This window comes from Gymnodraco acuticeps, unplaced genomic scaffold (assembly GCF_902827175.1).
Source record: "Gymnodraco acuticeps unplaced genomic scaffold, fGymAcu1.1, whole genome shotgun sequence".
Lineage (NCBI taxonomy): Eukaryota > Metazoa > Chordata > Actinopteri > Perciformes > Bathydraconidae > Gymnodraco > Gymnodraco acuticeps.
In genome coordinates, this window is record NW_022992205.1 from 1,780,648 (window position 1) to 1,801,452 (window position 20,805).

The window sequence follows — 20,805 nt, forward strand, 5'->3', positions numbered from 1 at the left end:
ACCCTTTGGTTAGCTGGCCGGCTCTGTTGTGATTGGTCAACCGCTTATGGCGCGTTTCCACTGCAGGCCTCGCTCGGTTTGGTTAGGCCTTATTAGGCCCGGCTCACTTTTATGCTGCGCTTCCATTACAGTTTAGGAACTGGGGTAGTTACTATAGTAACGCAGTGTAGGCGGAGCCGTGACGTCATCTTCAATGAGAGCCCCAAAAAACAAAACAGCCGTTAGCTCTTAGCACTCAGAGCTCTTCATATCTGTTCAGAAACAAGACAAAAGTTAAACAAGTACAAACCACAGACTGCCTGTGTCATGGCGAATACAGTCGCTGGTTTATTTATGTCTAGCTTAGCCAAGCTCCATTTAGAAGGCACGCATTTTAAAAGGGTTTTTCGCCTGCCGTCTGTCTGCAGACTTGTCAACGCATTAATTCATGGTTTTTACTAACCGGTATCAGTATGTTGTTACTTCGGCATCATTTTGAAACGTGTATTACAATTAAATCACGGTCAAATATATCATGTTGTAGTTGTAGCCCCCTTGCCAGCGATTCTCTCTCTAGTTTAGCATACTCAGCCCAACTCAGCCTGGTTGTTCCTGGCCCTAGAACCACGATTTAGTCGGGCCAGAAAAAAGGTGAAAAGTAGCCCCGGGCCAAAACTAGGCCAAATGGAAGCGCAACCAAAAAACGGGCCCCGCACGGCTCGGCACGCTTAAAGCGAGCTACCCGCTGCAGTGGAAACGCGCCATTAGAGAAGTCCGGCCCCTTATCCTATCATGACAATCAATGTATTGGAGCGCTAGCTAATGGAAGTGGTGGTGTTACATAGTGATGTCACTATGTTACGGAGTGCGGTGTTTAAGGCAGTGGGAGTGGGTTCGGGGGAGTTTACATGTGAAAAACACCATCATGAAATAACCCCAGGAGACTTTATAGTTTAATCCCTAATAGGGTCTATTTTATATAAAAAAGTAGTTGTGATTGTCTAACATGGTGCCAGATGATGGTTCTTTTAATAACACAAAAGCACATTGGGTTCGTAGAGAACCTTATCATGGCCATTCATGTTGCTCAGGACACTCTAGATACGTTGCAATGATCCAACTTCTAGACTGCTGTGGTCCTTCAGTCCCTCGGGGCAGATTGGGCTGAGCCGACCATATTTGAGCTGTCCACCACAGAGATGTGGAATGAGGATTTTGACTCAAACAGCTCCAGGGAAAACAAGACTTTAATCAGAAAGCTGCTTTTCTGCATTTTAACAATTCTAAAACAGGCATCCGCGAGGAGGAAAACTCCACAAACCACACAATCCATGTCAATAGTTTGTAATGTCGCAAAGACCAGTGTGGGCTATTGTTTTCATTTTTGTACAGTTGCACACAAAGATATTTTGTTTTATTGAGTTAATAGCTTTGTTGGAAGAGCAAACAAGTAGCATGAAGCAGAACAAAAGAGCTATCGGCGACAAAAAGTGGAAAGACATAATTCAGTTCATGTTAAAATGACATCAGCCATGGGAAGTAAGTGACATGGTCAGGCCTGAATTGATGCTCATTCTGAACAAACACAATAACTAGAAGGCCTTCACGTACTTCATCCTGTTGTTACCAAACAGTTCATCCTTTTTACATATTCCAACATAAACAATACGTGGAATTTGCATGTAGCACATCTGCTCGGGTTCTTTAATGCACTGAGATGACTTGTGGCTTAACGTAGACGTCGTGCTTATCTGGTCGCTGTACTGAGTGGCACACAATAGCAAGGATTATAAAAGATCATCTCCGCTTATAAAGTTCCTGACCCCAATTTACACATTAAAACCTTCGAGGGGATGATGCTGGATGCAGATTGCATGATCGCCGTGATCTATGCGAGTGATTTGAGGCTACATTAAAAAATGAGAGGCATTAGTGACATCTGAGTATGGGAGCAGGAGGAAACAGCTTGTTGTGTTCAAACCAGAATGTCCAGACAATGACACCCTTGTTGTTTTTTAACCACCTTAAAAAGGAAAAATGTATCTATGTGTCACCGCAGAAACTTCAGTGTGTTTAGCAACGAGAAAGAGAGGAGCAAGGGTAAACCAGAGGGGAGTATCATTGTGTTTATCACGGATCCACTTTCTTAATTGGTGAAGTTGACTCCATAAAGTTAATAAAAATACCAATAAATTAAAAAACAAAGTGCTGATTCGGCCGTGACCCCTTTTTGCTTCATCATCTTTATTTATTATCTTCTTTTTTAATTATCCCCATCATCAGGCTCTTGTATATAAATAAATGACTGCATTAAAGCATGGTCAATTATTCAGGTACTGCAGTTGACAGCTAATGCACTCAACAATAATGAATTCACATTGTGTTCCCTTTTACAGCCAAGAGATCGTGGCCTTTTAACCTAGATCTGTATGCAGGCGATGTGCATACTTTATTCCCCTCTTCACTGCACCGGCTTAAACGTGCAGCTTGCATCCTGAAGGAAAAGTACATATACTATGTCAAGTATAATGTAACCAGAAAATGCCACATCGCTGCTGAATGACGTATGAACAAGATCAATTAGTAACCTAAATGTGACATTCCTTGTGCTAGTTCTCTTTAAGGGAGTCAGAATTAAATTCATATTGCATGCAAAGGCTATCAAAAGTCATCTGATGAACCGTGCAGGCTGTTTACCACACACTCTGTCGCTAGGCTTATCTCACTCTCTATAGTCAGGGTTAAGAGGGTTACTTTAAACATCTATTCTGTTACAATGACTAGTTTCTATGGTGGCCGAGATGTTCAACCGCTTTACAGCGTCACAAAACATTTCCATTAGGAGAAGCGCGCTGCAGTTTAGTAAACGATGCTAATAAAATACAAATAAACACATGCAAGTGAAGAAACATCTTCACCAATTTGATTACATAATCACCTTACATGTAATCCATTACTCACCAAGCACGGCTGTAGTCAGTGGTGGAAAGTACCTAAGTACATTTACTCAAGTATTGCACGTAAGCAACTTTCTGACATAATTGTACTTGACTTGAGTAGTTTCATTTGATGCTACTTTATACTTGTACTCGGCTTTGTAAAGGAGTGCTTCTCCCCAGTGTGGCTGTAAACAGGTTGCTCTGTATGAACAGCATTAGTGTGGTGTATGTGTGACTCCCTGCTCTGTCAGTCCTGGCTCCATGTGCCCGCTGAGGCCTCCTGTCTGTCTGCTGGCTGACCTGCAGCAGCACCCTCCATATGTGCCCTCCCTAACACCTTCTGTCACTGCCACACAGCACGTCATGTAAACTGGTGGTCCCTGTCTGACTCTCAGTCTGTGAACCTCTTCATCTTTCAGCCCACAGCTTTACTTCACTCGCATGGTAATCTGAATTCTGCTAATACTGTATGTAATTCTCATTATTATATACAGTATATATTTATTTATGTAAATAATTTATCAGTTAAATCATTATTTGTAATTGTTGCTAACTTTCAAAAGTCTATTTTCTCACCATAGCTAATAATTATATTATGCGATTATCATCTTTAAATGCCAATTACGTTTTGTAACGAGGAAGAACTTATTTATCTATTAATTTAGTTAGCAAATAGTTAACTAAATAACTGGCTAAGTGTTACTTTTAACAGTGTTTCTTCTCAGTATAGCTAATCATTAAATGTAGCAATACATCTTTAAATGCCAGGATGTAACAATATATGTTTTGTTTTTTTTGCGTGAACCAACTCTATCAATAATTCAGTGCCATAGAAAGTCACACTCATCACATTCTTTGCCATGAATGTGCCATTGCATCACATGACATCCGTGCTTTTTCTGACCTAAAGTCAACAGTGTAGTAGCCCTGTTGGCTGGCTGGTGCAGCGACACGTTCTGGCAGTCCCACCTGGCTCTGCACCATGGCTTTTCACACCACGGCCCAGTGGAGCAGCAAAGCCCCTGGTAGCCTGGCTACATTGGACCTGGGCAATTTGGACAATAATTAAGTCATTAATCTTCCCTCGACCATATGAAAAGGCTGCATCCCATTACCATGCCCCCCCTCTGAGTAATGTGGTTCACCATACAATCAGCCATTCACCTGATAAGAAACCAATTCAGCCCCTCTGCTTCTCCATAGCGTTAGCCGCAGACGCCGCCGCTCACCTTGAGTTAATGAAATGCCTAAACAAATATGTCCTCTGGAATCTAATAAACCCAACCACTATAGAGTGCAATATGGCCTACGCACAGGGTATATGGAGATCTAAATTATCTGTCTCACAGTGTGCTGATGGTTTGCATTCAGGTAGTGGATAATCTCTCTTCTGTGCACTGGAACTGATGATACAGCAGCTCCAGAGAAAGCAAATAACTGGCAGTCACATTATAACTAAGCTATTATGTGTTTGTGTCTTCATAATTTAAAGAAACAGTCTCCTAAGTATACAGTAAGTGCACACTAGTCTTTTTTAAATCCATAAAATAAGTCAAATAGATTAAGTATCCCGCCTTCCTACACAAATCACTACAATTTCCACATAAGTCTTCCTTAATAGGGACCAAACAATCAATAATTCAGAGCAAATTAGAGCAGGAATTAGTGGTGGAACGCAATCCTGAACTGGAACACTGTCTAACAAGTGTGTGAATATGTGTATTTGTAGAAAAATAAATTCTACAGTGTGTCCTTGAAGTCGCACAAAGAAGACACCATTGTTGGATGTAATACTTTGAAGTTGTTAAGGACAAACTGTCATACTGCCATTTAGCTGTGGGAAACATGTTGACCAAACTGCAGGGTGGGAATAAAGTCTCAGCAACCGTTTTCACTTTATACAATAGTAATGAACGAAGATCATTGAAGGTAAGGGGTTGAAGAGCATGTTGGAGAGGAAATGGACAGAGTAGGAATTGGTCTGAAAAGGTAAAGTGGTTTCAGAGGGTAAGTGTGTGCTCTCAGGTGATGAAGGTACTTCAGTGTCTTCTTCAAGCACGGAGAGGGCTATTTTAATAAACACTTAACCATGTTACCTAATACATCATAGTCTCACTATGATGTGAGTTGTTTGCTTATCCACATTCTTTTTTCTCTTTTGATGTTTTTTTTTAACAGAACGGGAAAAAAAATACATCAGCATGTTTAGGGAGACTTTTCATTTTTAAACTAGCCAATAGAAGCTCAAGTGTTACATTGTGATGTCACTTTGTCACGGAAGTAAAATAATTACTGCAATCGAAGAGTTTTTAGACAGGGGGGTGTGTAAGAAAATCCTCCTGGGGTGAACTTTGAGCCTTTGCAGACCATTTCTATTCACAACAACCTATATAACACACTACAGGAAAGGGAAACCCCCAAAAGGCATTATATGGAGCAGTTTCTAAATATAAAGTTTGAATGCATCATGGCAATAATACAATGACATGTCCCCCCGTGGCATTTCCATACACCTAGTGTTTGTAACTTGTCTCAGCCATCAGAACCACACACACTGACAGAACTGTTTTTCCTATTCTCTTCTCCCTGCCTCCACTCATTAAATGTCATGCCTACAGTAACATGTTATAGACAGCTCAAAGCAACAGTGGATAGCTTACTTATGACTCATTATTATAAGAAAAAAGGCTTGGAGGGCATTTCAAGGCTTCTGCACATTCAACTCAATGCAAGTTTTGGGGAATTAGTCATATGCTTATAAAACGGTCTCAAGCGCCATTCAGAGCAGGCATCTCCCTTTGTGTGGCATTACAGTGTGTAATCAAGCGCCGCACTTTCCAGGGCAATCACGTCCTTTATCACAGAGGAACTGTCGCCAACCACCTACAGAGTGGGAGGAGAAGCCCTGTGTGTAATTGAGTGTGGTGGGTGCCTGATTGGGTATGGTGAGTGAGAAGTTTTGCACAACTCTCCCCCCCTGCCCCCACAATTCAAACTGACACGTCATAGCTGAGGACAGCTATCCACACACGACGTGGGACACACTTTCACGCCACTTACTTTCAATTTACTTATTTATTTGTTAGAAAACTTCAACCTTGTGCCCAATAAGCTAAAGACTGATTAAGTTTATGTTTCATACACTTTTTTTTGGTTTTCCAACATCTAACACTTTTATTTGAGATTAAACGGAGGGCTCAGAATTGCTTGAGGTAATTAGGGGTGACATGATGTTTATGTAACCTCCAAGCCTCACAAACCAGATGCAATTATGGGCTCCTGGTTCCTGTGACCCCGGCCCTGTAGCAGAGCACGGGCGAAACTGCAATCCCGCGTCCCAGGGGTGAGCCTGGTTTTGGAGGGTGATGGGGGGGAATGTGGTAGGGTGGAGTGGGGGCAAGCAAGAGTTGAGTTCTTTTCACAGCTCCCCCTGACGGGAGCTCTCGCTACCTAATCCAAAGTGACGGGCACTTCAGTGGAGAGGGCGTGGAGCCCCCCAATTTCCGCCAGGACCCCACTGCAGGGGAAGCAGAGAAGCCAAGGGTTGGGGTGGCAGACTTATTGTGGCCTAGTGAGAAAGAGCGGGGCAGGGGCCTCATTACAACGCTTAACTGCACTCACAGGCCCTCATTAACCCACCATACCAGTGACAAATCAAAACAGACAATAAAAAGAGGTCGCCGTTTGAATGAAGGCCTCCATTTGAGTGGAGCTGCAGCGTTGGAACTTTATGGAGCTTTTACACAAATACATTTCCGCAAACATTGAAGATTTCAACAATGGGTTTCATCTCATGTTAAATGTGATTATCCAACTTGCACATACACTTTATGTTTGACTGCTTCCATGTAGGCCTATGGACATCTGGGAATTCCAGAGGAAGGTAATGAGGGAGCGACAGTGTAGTTAAACAAAACCCAATATGTCCGCCGTAATAAAAGCACAGTAACGCAGTGCTTTAGGTAGTCGTGGAAGACTCCCTTTAGTGCATGGGAATGGATGATGAGAGATGACAGGCACTTACGTATGTTGCTAATGGGATGCAAAGCCAGTGCAAAGATAAAGCCCAGCCTGTATCCCCCCCGCCCCCCCGTGCTTGGGGGAGAAGAGCTTGGCACGCCAAATGATGCGTTTCATAGAGACAATTAAAGAGCAAATCAATGCTGCTGCCTCTGTGAAATAATTAGAGATGCGGCCGACTTCAACTGCAACCACATCGTGGAAAGCATGCAATAGTTGTAGGAGAGATATTAAAAGGGGATTTTGAGGTATATTCCTGGAAGATCCTGCAGATTAAACCGTCCAAAAGAAACCTGTTTTTCATTAGGCCTCGGGATTCTTTCAAGACGTTTTTTTTTTTCTTTACGAGGTGCCTCCTACATAGTGTGTATCTACCTATATACTACATATACTATGCTATGATTTTTTACTTTTCTAACTCAACGCTAGAATTCAAGTAGGTGGATGAAAGAAAGAGCTGTAATCACTAAAAGGTAGATGAAGTGGAGAGACAGCACCTAGCCTGCTCTCAGCTCCGCAGTCTGAAAAACATGGAGATGAGGTCACGCTGTTAAGACCAGCAGGCCATCACATTCTGCATGTCACATCATCAAAGGCACTCTCGTTCCCATTTTAGAGCCCTTCATCTGCATGCATCACCATACGGGAGAGGAAAGAAACTGACTCGCTGGAGGTCCATGCACTGTGCATTATGTGCTTGTAGAGGAACGAGTGCGATGAAGAGGTATTGTAGAGGGCATGAGCGACAAAGGAGCAATACAGAAATAGACGTGGTAAAAACTAATGGCGAGAAGAGCACATGGGGACTTTAAAGTGTAGAAAAAGACAGATGGGCCCACTTACCAGCCTGGTTAGTGGTGATGTTGACTGAGGAGTACTGAGGGGAGTACGGGCTCTGGTCTGACACGCCGTTGACAGCCTGCACCTCGAATGTGTACTGCGTGTGGGCCAGCAGCTCACTGATGTAGACCCGGGGCTCTGTCAGGCCCAGCTGACGGGGCTGGAACTGGACGTTGTCCCCGCAGCGGGTGCAGCCTCCACGGCCTCCACCACAGCTCTTGCAGATGATGTTAAAGACGACGTCCTCGCGGCCCCCCGAGTCCCGGGGAGGTATCCACTCCAGCATCACAGAGGTTTCATTCACGCTGGAGATGACGGTCTGTGGAGCTGAGGGGACGGCTGGAAAACACAAGAGAGAGAGAGTAGTAAGCACTTAAGCATAAAAAACAATACATAGATAGCTTGGTAAGTGATCTCTTGGTCAACTGAAGTGTCACTACAGGGAACACTACAAATATTTATCAGTAGTGGATAAAGAATTTGACCTTTGACCTAGGTTGAAGTAGAAATAGTCAGTTGTAAAAATACTGTGCTGCAAAAATAACTGCATTCAAAATCTTACTTAAGTAAAAGTATAAATGTATTGGCATTTAAACATACTTAGTTATGTTACTTTGTTATGACCATTTCAGAACCATGTATATTTAATTACTTTATTAATATTATTGGTGCATTATTGTGTGTATTGCATCTGGTAACAAGGGACACACATTGTGTGGAGTAGAGGTATACAACTAAAACTAAAGAAAAGTACAAGTACCCCAACCTAAAATCTAAGTGCAGTACTTGAGTAAAAGGACTTCATTTATTTCCCAAAATATCGACTTTAAGATATCCAAAAACTACCGAAAAGTGTTTATTGTTTAGCTTTCTAGTACCATTGTGTTTTCCTTGGTAAGTGTTGCTGCTGGGGGAAAATGTCTCATCTAGAAAGTATTTTGAATTCTTCTAATTATAAGAGAGATATTGTGTTGTTTACTTGATGGCGTTGAAGGCATAATTACCGACTACTTAAATAACACAGGAGGAGTGGAAAAATCCACAAGCTCTGTAACACACTATAGCTTCCTATAGACGTCTGAGCTGACTGCGTTCCAATCTGGCAGCGCCTCTTCCCTCGGGATGCACATTTACACTCTCATTTTCCATGCTGGTGTCCACTTTGTCAAGTGTTTTCTTAACATCTATTCCTGACAACTTTCTCCTGGAGCATCGTATAGAGTTACTGCCGCGGAGAGGAACCTACTGTTTCTCCTATTGAGACATTCTTAGCAGCTAGGCATTACCGGGGGCAAACTTTCCACATGGGGCTGCATGTTGAGTGACAGGGCAAACAAACAAACAATGAGAAGTGTTTATCTTTTATAACCATGTGCACCTAATTATGGAAGTCGTACCCTGCAGGACTAATGAGATAAAGAGTTCTACTCCGCCCACAGCATCCTACATTCTGAATCGATCACTTCTTATTTAACCCCTTTTAATTGGCAGCAATTAACAGATCTCCGGCTTTGGAAGGAAGCCTGTTGGAAGTGCCCTTCTTGGTGTCTCTTGAAACATGGAAACATAACTCCTCCTTGGCTTCTCCTTCCTGGAGAGGAGGACTAATATCCCCCCCATTAGCTGGCGGGGCCGCTCTGATGGGGCCATTCCCTTGCTTTAATCAGGCCGGACCCTGCTGCGCTTAATACGGGTGACGTGACGCCGCTGCTTTCTCATTCACAACAGCTGCTCGACTCCCAGAGCCAGGCTTATGCAAATCTCCTTTGTTGGAGACCATCAAATCTTTTCCCTCCTCTCTTCCTTTTCAACAGGCCGAGAGGGAGAGTGAGGAAAAAAACCAACCACAACGTTGAAAGGAGATTTTCTTTTTGTCTCACTCACCCTTGTTTTGTTTTAGTTAGACCACACTCTATGCACAGAATCGTTCTCACATACACACAACCCCTCTCAAATTGCCTCTCCTTCTTCGTTCCTTTCCCTCACATTTTTACCCCTCCCTCCTTCACTTTTTTCTTTGGTCTATCCTTCCGTCTCTCCTTCTCTTTCTCAACCTCTGTGTCAGCTTCAAATTCAAATTCAAACAGCTTCATTGGCATGACAAGAGAGCGTCTCGCCCAGGCTCATTCTCCGTGGCTGCCCCCTTCACAAAGCTCCGCGCCCGGCCCAGTAACCCCAGGTCTGGCTTGGAGTACGGCCTGTGTGATGTTGAGGAGGGGGCAGCCGAGCCTTGTGTGTTGGGTCAGATCTGTGGACAGCAACACTGTGGGCATGTCAGCGTCCTGTTCGCGTGAGGGACAGCTCTGACAGGGTTTCTCTGTTTGCAGTTACACAGACGACCACTGTCCTTTGATCCCGGGGCTCATCTGCTTGCGGGTGTGAGATGTGTATGTGTCAAAGGGTTCATATTTAAAATCAAAGGCTTTGTGGGTTAGGCATTCATGCCTGTGGGCTTTGTGTGTTTGTGTGGAGTGCAAGTTCACACATAACAACCTCAACGCTATACGTACTTGTGCAGGGCATCTGGAGAGGGTCTGAGTCGGTGCGGTAGTAACCGTTGCGGCAAACGCAGTTCATGGCGCCTTCGCTGGTGGTTCGGCTGTTGATGGGGCACTGCAGGCAGGGTTCGTCTTTCTGAGTCGGCTTGAAGAAGCCCGACGGACAGGCTGAAAGAGAGAAAGATAGGTATGAGGAAGTGTATAGAATGTTAAATCATTACTTCATATGAAAAAGATTCATATATGACACAAGTTGGACAATTGGGGCTTTGATGAAATGTAAGGTGTTAGGCCTTGACATTTTTTTGTATCATTCACTTAATGATTTTGACCAGAGAATCAGGAATTAGAGCAAACATTTTCAGAATCCAAGAAATTGCTTTTTATTTTGAAGAAAATACAAAACGAGAAAAGATATTCAATACAAAACACATGTTCTGTTATGTGTCATGTTATGTTTAACTCTGTCGACCAATAAACTATTCATTTGATCAATTTGGCACTGAAAGTGTGTCAACCGTATAATGGGCAGAAGGGTACATTTATTAGCCTGTGTATGTACCATCATTACATCTGACACCTCTTCATTAGTGCATGTCTATAGGTCCTGTTTGTGCGTGTGTATGGGTGTGTGTATTTCAGGCCTATGTGTGTCATTTGTCAAATAACATAGAGTGAAAAACTACATTTCAGATTAATAAAGGTAATCTCAATCTTAATCTTACATCCTTATGATATTTCTTCTATATTTTAAGCACTTTACCTCAACCTAGTATGACTTCACAGTACAAGACAAGCACTCATGTGAGCAGCACATTTCAAAACAACACAGTAAACACAGACCACGGGTCCCAACATATATATCATTGGAACCCAACATATATATGTACCACAACACAGCAGTGATGCCTTGTGAGGGCAACTCTCTGCAGATATGCTAACATGGCAATACGTTGTACATTTGCTTTGAATTATTCACCATGCTCCAGTTGCCTGAGAAATCTTGGAAGTGCCCTGCATTCTGTTAAGAGCCCTTTTAAGCGACTGAGGAAACATGGGAGGAGAGTTACATTCATGATAGAGACGATGATGACCTCACACACCATTTGTGTATCCGCCCGTGTGCGTGTGTGTGTATGTGTGTCAAAGGCAGAGGTAAATGCCTGTTATGGCTGTGATAAACAAAGTAACTTCTAAGAACTCCACTTATCTGCCTAAACCTTCAAAGCTAAAAACAACCTGTTTTTCAGCCTTTGCACCTGCATCATGTCAAATGATTTTTCTTTTGTATTATTTTATAGGGCTTTTTGCCTTTTTTTCAGAAAGTAGAGAGACAGTAAAGGGGAGATAGGGGGGAGGACATTCAGCAATGGGCCCCGGGTCAGATTTGTACTAAGAACTGAGCTTAAGTACACGGGGCGAACGCTCTAGCAGGTGATCTAGTGCCTCAGAAGAGAGCTTCTTTTTTATGTTGGGCCAAAGCAGCTGTGGTTTTGCTCGAGGTAATCCAGTTCCCACCTGCCATACTGTTGAAGGAGAAAATACAGAATGTGTTGAGAAAGAGGTGTTGGAAGTACAGTAACATGAACAATGCACACACGGGACACACTGCATATCTGAAGTGAAAAAGCCCTCAGGTCGGACAGTGCTTTTGTTTTTCTTCACTGTAAAACCGTAAGGATGTATTGATTCTGAGGAAAAACGCTTTTCAGTTTTTTCACCTAATGCATCTCTATCATCGTTAAGTTCCTTTTTATTTCAATTTCAATTCACTATGAAATCTGATTTTGAAGATTGGTCTCACTCAATATGGACACAGTGTTCTGTATTTAAAAAAAAAAGTAATATTACATGACTGGTTTCTACATTGTAAAGCAGTAAAAATACAGACACTGTTTCGTTCTGAAGCCATACAGGCAATTACGACTCAACTGTAACATCTGGCAGACGGAAACATCTGCAGCTGCAACTCCCATTTAAACAAGGCCAAATCATAAGGTGGAATTAATCCAGGTCCTATCCCAATGTTTAAATTAGACAGACACATCAATGGACTAACAGATGCTTAAAGCAAGGGCTCTTTTTTCCACCTGAAAGTACATTACCCAGTGCCATCACCTCCTAAATCTGGTCATTACATTTCATTTAAAACAGAAAGCAATGGACAGATACAGATATGTTTCTGTAGTTTTTAAAAGTCTATTAGTCTAACTGTCTCTTTAAATCAATTCAACTTGCACAGTATGTACATATGACGTTCACTCGCACATGTATACTGTACTGTATATATAATTATCTTCACTCCTTTCTGTATGTATTTAAATTCAGCTGATCGGTGTTTTAAGTTATCTTATTGTTATTTTTTAATCATACTGTTACTTACATGTTTATTTGTATTCTTATTATCATATGGGGACTGTCCTGTGTTTCACTTTTATTCTGTTGCACCCACATTTCCCTATGGGAATGTTCAGGTTCCTTTTTGTAAATGGTGCTTCTGTGTCATGTTTAGATGCTTACATGTACAAGCCCAGTCTGCACTGATTGGTTAGCTGGTTGGCTCTGTTGTATTCGCCCCTAAGCCTATGACGTACAATGTGTTGGAGCGCTAGCCAATAGAAGTGCAAGTGTAACATAGTGATGTCACAAAGAATCCAATCGAAGCATTTCAGGCAGAAAAGGCAAAATAACACATTACACGGAAGGGGAAAACACAAAAAAGCTAAATAGGGTCCCTTCAAATATACACCACATTGTTTAATATGGTCGCATAAACCATATCGCTTCAGAGTGGAATGGTAAAAAAAAAAAATCCACTAATACAGTTTGCTTGAAAGAGAAGCTGTTTTTAGTCAATGACATTGTGTCAAGCATCTTTCACTTGTGACGGGGAACCATTTCAATCATACTTTTATATTTATGCAAAAACATGCAGGTGTGCCTTTAAGTTGCAAAGGAGTTTGTTGTCTTTGTAACATTATCACAGATGCCAGTGGCAGCAAGATGTATTCCAAAATAAACCTAAAGTAATCTTAAAGATCTCCTCAGTTAGTATTAGCTTTGACATGTTGTTCTTCTTCCATGATTGATGGGGGGAAAGGCTTCGGGTACAGAGCGAAACATGAGGCCTGGACATTCACATTGCCAGTCAACGGGCTCGGTGAATGAGGCCCAGGCAACAGCTATGTGGGGAATTGGGATCGAACCTCTGTGACACACACACACACACACACACACACACACACACACACACACACACACACACACACACACACACACACACACACACACACACACACACACACACACACACACACACACACACACACACACACACACACACACACACACACACACACACACACACACACACACACACACACACACACACACACACACACACACACACACACACACACACACACACACACACACACACACACACACACACACACACACACACACACACACACACACACACACACACACACACACACACACACACACACACACACACACACACACGGCACTCTGAGGAGCTGCACCAAAGGAAAGGGCATAAAGAGGTAGTGAAGGAGAGAGGAGAAGTGAACAAAGAGAGGGGAGGTGGGCAGAAGCTGTTTTTGTTTGTTTTCCAGCCAGGGAATTCAGTGTTTCTGTGCCCACAGTGACTGTATGTGCTGCACCAGTATGCAGACTGTGCGTGGCAATCACTTTAAAATGTGCATAGGGACAAGAATGAATGAGTCAAATTGATTAGCGCCTATAAAGCCCCATGATGCCTTGCTTCCACAGTGTTTGTTTTTTAAATATGCTGTTGTGACTGTTGGATGGCACACTGGTGGGCGATGCAAAATTGTTCTGCCGTGCAACAAACATCTATGCTATTGTCAAATGTAAATCAGTTTATGTCATGAATAATAAAAAACGTTTTATTTTTATAAATGTTGGACATATTTTTGCCATATTTGGACAATTTAAGAGAAAATCAACAATACGTTTTGAGATCATCCATACTGATAATCTTAGTTTACAAATCCTAAATAGTATGGAGGGTCAAATTCCAATTATAATTTGTGGTTTATCAAATGTCTTTTCTTTTTAAATTGTATGCTTTGTCATGTTGTCATGTCTCTTGTTTAGTACTTTATATGTTTCTTCCTTCAAAACATAACACCTAAATGTCTTTTGAAAGACAGTATCGACAATTAAGTATTGGAAAGTAAAAGCATTGTTTGCCATCTGTGGCGTTCCCATTTGTTATAAGGCTTTCTCATATGCTTCCTAGTAAGACAATGAACAAAGTATATGCAAAAACCATCCTGTCCTAGTTCAAGAGGACAGTATTATATGTCTTGGCATGCCTCCCGCTCTGCCATGGTCATTATATAGGGGAAATATTTGGGGAATTTCCACTTTATACCCGGATGACAGATTTTAAGGGTTGCAAATTTGTTTGGTGTCGGATGTAGAGAAGCAGAGACGTGGAGAGCTGTGATTAAAAAACAGATCAGAGCTTTAATTCCCCACCTCCCCAGCTTGCTGCTGTTGAGCTGTTTGATCACCATCCTGGCAGACTTTCTCAACATGCGAGGAGCTGAAGGCTGCTTTTTTGGATGATTCCTCTAACTTTAGATATCTGCCTGGCAAGGAGAGTTAATTACCGCAAGAATATTCATCGACAACAGCTCCTCTGTTGTTCATGCTTCCTATACTTGAACAAAAACACATAGCGCTGTTGATAGCATTAATCAATCATCAAGGAAACATGCCACGTTTGGCTACGAATCTCTAGGGGCTTTTGGGATTTTGGAACTGGGACAAACAATGAAATGTGGCAATAAGTCAAGAACAAAGGCCACACAGAAAAGCTTTTGGAGAATTTATAAACACTTCATAATCAATTTAGTGGCAGTCATGTCAAAAGGTCCAGATCACCTCAAATTGTTTCCAGAGACACTGCAGGCACACTCAGTATTACATCTTCTTCTTGAAAAGCAAATAAAAGCTCATGTCAGTGGGGTGAGATCTTTGTATTCCCAATGTTGTTTGATGGTTTATAAACCAAGTATTACATTACTTTAATCTAACACTTAAACCTTCATCTGAATAGTACCTCCCCCTCACACATTCCAAGCCCCCAGCTGCTTGTGCCTGTCTACGTTTATGACTTTTAATAATATATAGGGACATAAAGGGCTCTAATTAGAGGTTTTAGCTACACACACTGAATAAAAATAGTCCTGCAAGAGTGGTGAGAGACGAGTCGCTGCGCAAGGGTGCTAGTCAATTTTTACAGCAGGTAATTTTCTGGTTATTTCAAAGGTTTCCTGAATATTACAGCCTGAGAGATTTATTGCACGTTGAAGCAAGACCTGCAGCCAAAACCAGCTGAATCCTACAAGGCGTGTGTGTGACTGTTTGTGTGTGAGAAGAGAAGAAGAACACACAAAGAGAGACACACAAGCAGACAAAAAGGGAGTGTTGTGTTTTCAGTGGTGATGCCCACGACGCGACAACACTGAAAACACTCGTTGTGATTTTGGCCCCTCTGACCAAAGTCAGCAGTCACACACATACTGTTGCACATAGTGAGAGGCCAAACAAGGGCATTTGACATTTCCATCATGGCTGCCTGGCCAGTGTTGCATGCTGTTAATCATACCTAGACAATGTGACTGATACAAGGTATTCCAGTAACAGTGAGGCAAACATGACAGAATGTGTTGGTATAATGTGTGTGCCTTAAAGGGCCCTATTACGCTTTTTGGGGTTGCAAAGGCTAAAATCCCAAAGTTTCTCTCCCACACAGTCAAAGGATAGGTCATATGCAGTTTCGCATTAAAGGTTAAATAATTCATGATCAATAAGATCTAATCAAATCCATTATTTCATGTCTCAGGCAAAGAGCCTGTGTACAAATGTCAAACAAGTTAAACAATTAACCACATTGATTTTAACTGATTAAATGAAAGCATAATGTTATTTGGTATTAGCTTGGGGTATAAAGCAGCCACACTTTTAAAAGAGAAACAACTTGTAAAGAATAGGTGCTGCTGGATTATATTAACTCTATATGTGTTCACATTTTAACTGACTGGCTATTCAAAAAGAGGAAATCAGGTTTAAGAAAAATAGTGTTTTTTCAATGTGTAACCCAACACATACCCAGGCTCTTTCACCCACCATCTCTCATCTGCACCACCCGACAGAGAGACTCTTTGTCCAGCAGTCTGGGGCATCGCAGCAAAAACAGCACCCCCCCCCCCCACAACCCCCCCTTCCCCGGTTTCCCCTGTTCCCCCTTTTCAGGATCAAACCCGCCCTCCCCCAAAAGTGTTTTATTTAATGAACACACCATTAAAGAAGAGACAAGGGAGACAAAGACAGACAAGGTGTGTGTGTGTGTGTGTGTGTGTGTGTGTGTGTGTGTGTGTGTGTGTGTGGTGTGTGTGTGTGTGTGTGTGTGTGTGTGTGTGTGTGTGTGTGTGTGTGTGTGTGTGCTGTTCAGGGTGTGAAAGAGAAAAGGCTGGAGGGGTAAAAAAAAAAAATCAGAGGTGCTAGGTTTTGTAAGCACAGCAGGAAAAAGTGCTGAAAGCAGTGAAAACGGCGAGCGTCAGAGGGATTGTGTGTGTGTGTGTGTGTGTGTGTGTGTGTGTGTGTGTGTGTGTGTGTGTGTGTGTGTGTGTGTGTGTGTGTGTGTGTGTATGTGTATATGTGTGTGTGTGTTCATGCTGGGTATTTCCCTGTATCCCATTGTGACCAAAGAGGCCGCTACAGTGTACACGTTTGGGCCTCTATTTGCTCTGGTGCTGCCTGTAAAAACTATTTATACGAACCACTGCAGGGATAGATCAGAGGCTATCATAAAGAGAGTGCTTCTTTTACAAGGTGGACCACTGTTCCTCAGAGGAGAACAATTAGATTAAGACGACCGTTGTTTTCTCATTACCTCTACTTTCCTGCAACCACAACTACAGACCGTCGGCCTTTGAACGGGTCACATCTAAGTAGAGCGTGACCTTGTGAAACGACAGTCATGGCCACAGATTAACCAGAGGAGAACAGCCACGAGTTGTGTGTCTGTTCCATGGGAGCGAGGACAAGTCAGCCTGTACCCCCCCCCCCCCCCCCCTCTCGGACTTCCATGGGGAACACAAGCTACCACTGTTTGCAACACAGGGTCTCCGCAATTCAATTAGGACCGCAGTCCTCCTCGCAGTCTAATTCAATCAGGCTTGTGTGAAAGCTATTAGACAACTGGCATTTGCTTCACCCCGCACACACTGGCACACAAATGAGATATTAATTTCTCCCTCAGGTTTCCATGTCTGGTGCAATTAACAGGTCTGGGACTCTGCGTGGCTCCTCACACTGTAAGGCAGGACAGTGCCAGGGAGTGAGGGTGACCACTGGCGACCTACAAGGTGTAAATCAGGCTGCTCGCAGACTCAAGGAGAGCGCAGGGTCATTTCAATCGGTTATTTTCCAGGAAATGCTCAACATTTGAGGGAAGCACCGCAGCATTACCAAATCATTGTAATAAGTAACTAGGAAAGGACTTTATGGGCTTGTATGGAGGGGGGAAACATTGCAACCGGTTATTTTAATGATTAGGTTCTATTCTTTACTCCATTAACTTTAGTGGCAAATCTCAAGCTGGGAAAAACGCACAAAATCAACGCCCAGCTTTTTCATAAAAGTGTGATCTGTTTAAGTGCCTCGAAACACTTTAAGTACATGTTTACTAATCTAGGGATTTGACATACAAGCATTAATACCTTACTGTGTGAATGTGTGTTTGTGTACAGCTCCTGTGTGTCCTGGGGTACGGGAGGACAGGAGGATGATTGGGAAGTTACTTTTTTTCTCAGTGTCCCTCAGCATGTTTGCTCTAAGCTGCATCTCCTCTGCAGTTGTCACAGAGCCCCCCCCCCCCCCCCCCAGGCCCAGATTAGGAGCCAAAGTGAGCAGCAGATTAGCTGGAAATGTGGGACACCTGGGAAATGAGCTCTGAGGGCGCTGGGTCCTCAGGAGGGCTCAGGCTCAAAGGACACACAAACAGGAAAAGTACCTCCTAAACAGGACATTGCACCTAAAAGATCATAAACACACGCACATACCTAGAGCTCATTTAATTGCATCTTCTTCGGACACATATACCAACACATAAATAAGTAGGGACCATAAAGAAGAAAGCCGCTAATAAACTCCATCTGGCCAATAGCCAGAGGACAGTTTCAGCTCATACAGCAGGGGCTTAACCTCATACATGTGGCATGTATACAAGGCTCTCCATCACAAGGTTTGGTATTTACAAGGACAAAAAGAAATGTGGAGCGCTGTTCAGAATGTCAGTAGCGGCTAAAAATACTCCACAGGAAATATTATTCATGCAACAACTGGTGGAAATTAATTTCCCACTAACTGAGCTTATTTCTAATTATCTCCTTAACACTAGCCATAAATAACACCAGGGAGCACACGGCATATAGTGTGTGAAATTCTACCCTATTTTTGTGAGATATGACGCATATACACATGTATTTATGCAATACGGAAGAGGACTAGGGCCACATCTGCATTTTGCTGTGAGATCTGACCAAAAGTGAATATTTTGGAGTTTGGGAGGGAAAAAAAGTCACATCATGTCTGCTTGTTTTCCAACCAGCAGTCTAATACCCAAAGATATAAAGTAAACAATGATTCCAAACAGAGAAAACCTTCAAATCTTCTTTTTTGAGAAGCAGGAAGTTACTAATCTGGATAAATACCCTAAATGATCATTTATTTAATTAGGTACTTAATCTATTGCTGATTGCCTAATCAATGATTTGCTTCAGTCATGTAACAGCACTTTGGTTTTATTGAAGTGTGTATCCACTCAGTCCACCACCTTGCTTACTGAACACTGCCTGCACACAGTGCCTCATTCCCATGTGGCAGTTGTTCGTTTCTTGAATCAAACAACGCTGGCAGAGTGGCCCTCTGTTCAAGACCCCAATGCTCTCATGATGATCATCAGGTCATAAATACCAAAGGAGAAAGAAAAGTCAGTGAAAACTATCTTAACCACAGTATTTCCATACCGTCTGATAACTACCATCTGTCAATAGAGGAGGAAGCAGAGATGAAAGGAGAGTATCACTGGAGCCATGCATGCAGCACTGTAATAACGTCTGGAATTTTCCCTTTTTTTTCTCTTTTCCCGCTTTCTTTTCAGCACACGGATATAAAAAAGAGGCAAGAATGGTGAAATTACAGGCATCTGAGCCAACACATACACGCAGAGGGTAGGAATATGAACAAGGCTGGTGGGAGGTTGTGGGGACTAAAGCGGAAAGGGTCATTTAATGCCGGCAGATCACTTGATGAAGGGGGTCCACTCAGGTTGCCGGTGGACCCCTTCGGTACACTGGGCTGCAGATGGCTGGGGTGTGGCAGGAGGCGCGTCTCTTTGTCGGCATTAATCTCCATTTAAGATGGCTTGTCAACCTTCAGGACCCACATCACAATGGGCCTAGCTACATCGTATTCCATTAATTGTAATGACAGATCATTACCGGACCTGGAAAATGTCACTTAATGCAAATAATGGTACATAGCTTGTTCCTGGCATGGTTGCTCCTTAATCTGGCCACCAAATGAGCCTCTGTGCTCAGAAGGGGTAATTAATTCAGTCAAATTCTGTGGCTGCTTGCATAAGAGTGGGAATTAGCAGATGTATGCATGGTGTTCAGTGGATACAAAATAGCCTGAATCAAATTAATTCAGCACAATCATTTCCTGTAACAATTTAGAACGACTTGCCCTGCGGCCCCGAATTTAGGATAGCTTGATTAAACCAAATCACATTCAGGTTGTGTTTTAAAATGTGAAATGGTTTTACACAATAATAGCCTTTTCTTAAAATAAACCTTCCAGCACCAGCCCAGTGATGGCATCCATCTTTGTGGGGGGTTGCGTAACGTTCTTCTCCCCCACACAAAGGCAGATTGGCGTTATTTAACAGTGCATGCAAGCTGAAGGGAGAGACTTTCACTGTGACACCGAGTGTCAGTTATTATGCCTATAGGGCTACAGTGTTCTTCATGGTAGGAAGGGGGTGGGGGACACCTGTCTGCTCTTCTACATCCGCGCCCGAATGGATGAACACTGTTTAAAATTTGATACAGGTAGGAAATGAGGGGAGCGATCAGATGTCAGAGTGTTAAGCTGTCATTGTTGAGGCAAACAAAAGAATGGGGACATCCTCCATCCACCCTCATGATGGGAACACGTCACCTGCTGCACCGCAGGACACATTCCTTGTAAACACCCACCTATGTCAAGATTGTACAGGGGATACAATGATGAGTTCCTTCCTTGAAAAACATCCAATTTCCCCCATGTGGGCAGTCGCTCACATTCATTCGACATTACTCATCCTCTATAGAACAGCTCTCTGAGCCTGTGATTCATACATTTATTTTAAGGCGATTGCATAGAGGACTGTGTTTACAGTGTGTCCTCTCCCAGACACGTGGATC

The 20,805-nt window shown here is 42.8% G+C and overlaps 1 protein-coding gene across 4 annotated transcripts in view; it reads right to left on the reverse strand.

Moving 5' to 3' along the window:
- The window catches only part of ephb2b (eph receptor B2b), a 139,299-nt gene that overhangs the window by 30,838 nt on the left and 87,656 nt on the right, over positions 1-20,805 (reverse strand). For all 4 annotated transcript variants that reach the window (XM_034205653.1, XM_034205652.1, XM_034205651.1 and 1 more), the window contains exons 4-5: positions 10,289-10,444; positions 7,782-8,117 (exon numbers count right to left, since the gene is read on the reverse strand). In XM_034205653.1, the coding sequence (XP_034061544.1) occupies positions 7,782-8,117; positions 10,289-10,444 (492 nt within the window). The remainder of the gene's footprint in view (positions 1-7,781; positions 8,118-10,288; positions 10,445-20,805) is intronic.